Source organism: Myotis brandtii, unplaced genomic scaffold (genome assembly GCF_000412655.1).
Source record: "Myotis brandtii unplaced genomic scaffold, ASM41265v1 scaffold237, whole genome shotgun sequence".
Taxonomy (NCBI): domain Eukaryota; kingdom Metazoa; phylum Chordata; class Mammalia; order Chiroptera; family Vespertilionidae; genus Myotis; species Myotis brandtii.
This window is the reverse complement of record NW_005358943.1, coordinates 805,219-810,956: the sequence shown is the minus strand read 5'-3', so window position 1 is coordinate 810,956 and position 5,738 is coordinate 805,219. Positions and strand designations below refer to the sequence as shown.

General features: G+C 37.1%; 1 protein-coding gene across 3 annotated transcripts in view; it reads left to right on the top strand.

The window, feature by feature from the left end:
- The first annotated feature begins 3,144 nt into the window (after positions 1-3,144).
- Positions 3,145-5,738, top strand: part of AEBP2 (AE binding protein 2) — a 63,416-nt gene continuing 60,822 nt past the window's right edge. For all 3 annotated transcript variants that reach the window (XM_014540152.1, XM_005866751.2, XM_014540153.1), the window contains exon 1: positions 3,145-3,376. In XM_014540152.1, coding sequence (XP_014395638.1) covers positions 3,185-3,376 — 192 coding nt within the window. In that variant the 5' untranslated portion in view covers positions 3,145-3,184. The remainder of the gene's footprint in view (positions 3,377-5,738) is intronic.

Below are 5,738 nucleotides of genomic sequence, written 5' to 3'. Positions count from 1 at the left end.
GGGGTCCCCACTGGGGTGCCTGGCCAGCCTGGATGAGGGCATGATGGCTGTTTGCATCTGGTCACACCCCCTTCAGGGTGGGGGTCTCCACTGGGGTGCCTGGCCAGTCTGGGTGAGGGGCTGAGGACCGTTTTCAGGCTGGTGGGTGACTGAAGCTCCCAACTGCTCCTTTTTTCTTTTTTTTTTATTCTGGGCCAGCTTTAGCTCTGAGGCTCGGCTCCAGCTATGAGGCCTCCGCTGCTGAAAGCAGGTTTCTGGCCTTTGTTTACCTTCTGTATTTGAAACAATGTTGCGATTCTGCTGGCTGAAGCCCGGCTGACTAAAGCAGGTTTATGGGGTTTTTAGCTTCTATATTTGTAACAATGTTTCAAACTGCAAGCTCAGAGGCCGGCAGCAGCAGGTGGGGAACCTGGCTTCCTCCGTCACTGGAGCAAGCAAGCCTCCCTGTTCGCGTCAGCTGCCTGGCTGCCTGCTGCCATCTTGGCTGGCAGTTAATTTGCATAAGGATATGCTGATTAGCCAATGGGAAGGGTAGCGGAGGTACGGCTAATTACCATGTTTCTCTTATTAGATAGGATTTTTTTTGTGTGTGACAAGAGTAAATTATATTTGATTTCAAATTATGCACCCATATCCTCTTCAGGTCCCTGTTCTCAACTCTTCTTTAAAATTAGACATTTTAGTAGCTTAGAAATCATTTCAGAGCAGGGGGAAAAAGAGAAGGACCCAAAGTTGGCCAGAAAAAATCCACAACACAAATGAATTTCCTCACAGGTAGCTGAAAAGAAGACTGCAAATAAAGCTGTCCCTATCCATGTGACCTCAGGATGAATTTTAAATTCAACAGTTAACCTCAGAATAAAATAAAAATATTCCAGGTCACAAACATACTCTTTCCATTCCAGAGACATTTAAGCTTTCCTCCCTATATACCAGGGGTAGGTAACCTTTTTTCTGCCAAGGGTCATTTGGATGTTTATAACATCATTCGAGGACCATACAAAATTATCAACTTAAAAAATTAGCCTGCTATATTTTTGGCAGGGCTAGATCAATTGATTATAAGACCCTTGGGTCGGACATTCCCTACTCGTGATATATACTCTAGATCAGTGTTTCTCAAACATTTGCTCTTAAGGACTCTTGCTTTCTTAAATATTGAGAAGTATGAATTATATATCAGTAAAAACGTTTAAAAAGTTACTGAAGATTCCAGAGCTTTTGTTTTATTTTTTTGTTAATCCTCACCCAAGGACATTTTTTCCATTGATTTTTAGAGAGAATGGAAAGAAAGGGTTAGGGGAGAGAGAAACATTGATGTGAGAGAGACACATTGATTGATTGTCTCCTCCGTGTACCCCAAGCGGACCAGGGATCAAACCTGCAACCCTGGTACATGCTCTTGACTGGGAATGGAATCCTCCACCCTTGGGTGCGGAGGCCAGTGCTCCATTCACTGAACCACACCAGCCAGAGCCTAAAGAGTATTTTTTAAAATGTAAAATAGCTTTTCCAGTTAAAGAAATAGAAGTGACATTGTTTTATTTTTAATGTCTTCAATGTCTGGCTTAACAGCTAGTTCTCATCCGTGCCTCTTGCAATGAATTAGTTTGGTTGAACTATGTGATGAAAATCTGGCCTCATACAGATACTTAGTGGAAAAGGAAGGAGTATTTTTAAAAAAAATACATTTTTATTGATTGGAGAGAGATAGAAACATCAATGCGAGAGAGAATCATTGATTGGCTGCCTCCTGCACGCTCCTACTGGGGATTGAGCCCACAACCCAGGCATGTGCCCTGACTGGGAAATGAACCCTGATCATGGTGGATGCACAACCACTGAGCCACACCGGCCAGGATAAGACTATTTTTGTAACTGAAGCATCGTGCAAGAATATCTTTGCTAGTTCTTGGGGTGCATTTGTTGTTAGACACAAATCATTAAGCTTACTAAATAGGTTCAAATTCAGTTTAATTCTTAGGTGTGAGCAAATAAGGTTGAAATGGTATTAGTGAATGTTTTTAATTTTAGAAGAACGTGTGCTGAAATAATTGTGATTGAAGTATGTTTGCAACTTGCAGATGATTGAGAAAAACAAATTACATATAGCCAGTATCAGACTGAGATACATTTTTTTGTGTCTGAAATTTTCTGTAATAAAAATTTGGAGTAGGGAAGTATACCCATTAATATAATACAATTTTTATAATTTACTGGTACTAAATTGCAAACTGCTATAGATAGCTTTTGATGGGTTTAGTCTGAAAATATTCTTTCCGTTGACTGTTCTGTAATTGAAGCTACTTTCATGTAGTTTTTCTGTTGGGAAGATATTTTTTTAAAAAAGTGATTTGTTTTTAAAATGAAGGAGAAATTGTGTTATATTTCTTAAGATGTGAAATTTTAAGTACTTAAAATTACTCAATAACGTTTATTACTAATAGAATTTTTGGTAAATAAAAAGGTTACTAACATGTCATACTTTGTTTAGTAAATAAAAAGTAAAGGGGATTGATGGGCATTTTCATTTTTTTTAGATAGATTAGATTAAAAGACATTTTATTTGGACTTTGGGTAAAATCAGAGAAATTTATTGCACCCAGTTTTCTCTCTTCTGCTTTTTTATTTAGAAGGGAAAATACAGCCAAATTTCCCAACCTATTTGAGATGGAAAGAGGTAGGATGTGATGGCAGTTATATTCTTAGATTAATAAAGACACAAGGATGTTGGGTCATCTAGTGATTTGCAAAATTGTAAAGATAATCTTTTGATTCTGATATACGTGTAGCTGGAAACTATTCCTCCATTTTGCTTAGAACTATGGAAGGGATGAAAAGTGGTGACCTGTGTGCATATGTATGTGTGTGTTTGGTTTGTTTTTTGTAGTGTATAGTATTGGGGAGTTCATGACTGCCAAAAGTTATTTAAATTACCCCATGCATATCTGGTTTTGAGGTACTAGCATTTTTTTTTTTGCACTTTGATTTGTACTTTATTGCCAACTATATAATCTCAAGGAAATTATTTGTTACTTTCTAATGGAAAATACGGGTAGTATGCTTTGTATGGGGCAGAATATCAAATGGTAACCTTAATTAAATATTTATAAGATCATATTCATGTTAGTGAATAGGAATAACACAGCCTTTTTTCTTCTTTTGTAGCATAAGCAGTACTATAATGGATGTAGACAGCACAATTTCCAGTGGGCGTTCAACTCCAGCAATGATGAATGGACAAGGAAGCACTACTTCTTCAAGCAAAAATATTGCCTATAATTGTTGTTGGGACCAGTGCCAGGCTTGCTTCAACTCTAGTCCAGATCTGGCAGATCACATCCGTTCCATACATGTAGATGGTCAGCGAGGAGGGGTTTGTTTTGTCATTTCTTTTTTTTACTCCCTGTGTTCATTAGTTTTATTAATTTATAATTGATAGGCTTTTTCCCCCCTCTAAGTAATTTGGGATTGTTTTTATACAGGCTTTATTTTTTCAAATGTTTGCAAATTTCCACTTGATGCAATCAAATTAAATAGAACATATGATGTGGTCTTTAATTTGCTCTTAGGTATATTAGACTTTCTAAAGTATAGTCGGAATATTATAAATGAATACAGTGTATTCCAAAGTTCTGATGTTTTCAGTTGAGGACATTTAGGATTTGACACTTTATGATTTCTGTTAGGGTGGTTCTAAATTATCCCTGATGCTGAAATTAACTGGAGAGACCATTGGTATCAGGATTAGTGTATACAATCCTATTAAATGAAAATCTGCATTTACTATTTGCGAATGAAAACTGATCATCTTTTCCCAGGTCTTATCAGAGCTGATTTAGATAAAAAGTTCTGATTAGTCAGTATTGACTTATATTCTTTCAGGAATACATTTATACATTGTGTCAGTTCTTTTTTTTTAAATATATCTATATTGATTTCAGAGAGGAAGAATGAGGGAGAGAGAGATAGAAACATCCATGATGAGAGAGAATCATGGATCGGCTGCCTTTTGCAGGTCCCCCCTGGGGGTCGAGCCCACAGTCCAGGCATGTACCCTTGACCTGAATTGAACCTGGGACCTTTCAGTTCGCAGGCCGATGCTCTATCCACTGAGCCAAACCGGGTAGGGCAGTTCTGATAGTTTTATTGGATAGTAAATAAAGAGCTGAGCTAATTAGGTGAGTCAAAGTGGAATGGAACAAAATCTTTATAATATTATTTCTACTATTTATATTATTTTCAGCTTTATCTAGGTTTGTCTTGAATAATTACCATGTTTAGTACATTTTCTAGGAATTAATGTTACATTGTAAATACTGATAGTTTATTAGGCCACACATTTTCCATCACCCTGCCATCACTGTTGAGATATACTTATACTAAAACGGTTAAAATCATTAGGGTTTAAGTGAGTATGCAGCTGTTTCCAAGGTTCTATTATTGATCTTTAACCAAAAAACAATATAATCATATAAGCACCCCTAACATATTTACCTGTGGTATTACATTTAAAAACTTCTTTAAAAAGTATTTGCCGTTGTCACCATATGTTGTAATGTGTTAGCAGTCTTTTAAATACTCAAGCTTGATAAGTAAACATTTGTCTTATTATTAGATTTAATATATATGGTGTCTGGGTAGATACCAGATGGTGTATTAATAAACTGTTCATCCTATGGTTTTTCACTGTTTAACCATCTCAGTGGTTAGGCAACTTTGGTAATATGTTTCTCCCCACCATACCTGCCCCTCCCCAATCAGGTTTTTGGTGAGAATTTTACTTTTTAAAAAAATATATATATTTTTATTGATTTCATGAAAGAAGGGAGAGGGAGAGAGAGAGAGAGAGAGAGAGAGAGAGAGAAGCATCAGTGATGAGAGAGAATCTTTGATCGGCTTCCTATTGCAAGCCCTAAACTTGGGATTGAGCGCACAACCCGGGCATGTGCCCTGACCAGGAATCAAATCATGATCTGGTTCATAGGTCGACACTCAATCACTGAGTCATGCTGGCCGGGCTGAGAATTTTCTTAACCAAGTTGATTTCCTAGTCATTACTGAGTTGCCTTTTGCGAGTCAATGCTTGATGTCACTTGGTATATATCACTACAGTAGTCTTTTGAGCCATGGCATGATGCTTTTTAGTAACTTGACTTAGCAGCTATGTAAAGGATTCCGAGCTATGTAGAAGATCCCTGGGTTTCTCTTAGTAAATGTGGAAGAATTTCACATTTCTAAGTCTTGGATTTTACAAGTTTAGTTGGCACACAGCCTTACGAGAATGTTTTCAGCTCTTTACAGATTTGTAGAAAAAATGTGACTTATAGATTGAATGTATCATGTAGTCACTGCAACTACATGCACCTTATTTATTTTTTAATATATATATATTTATTAATTTCAGAAAGGGAGAGGGAGAGAGAGATAGAAACTCATATGATGAGAGAGAATCATTGATTGGCTACCTCCTGCACACCCTCTCCTGGGGATTGAGTCCACAACCGGGACATGTGCCCTTAGCGGGAATCAAACCTGGGACCCTCCAGTCTGCAGGCTGATGCTTTATCCACTGAGCCAAACCAGCTAGGGATACATATACCTTATTGATGATATAGAGCTAGACATGAAATCTTGTTAATTTCTATAATAAGTATAAATTTGTTGAAATGAAAACCCCTATGTCATTTCTTGAATCCTTATTCATAAAATTACTTTGTTACAAATAATGATATTCT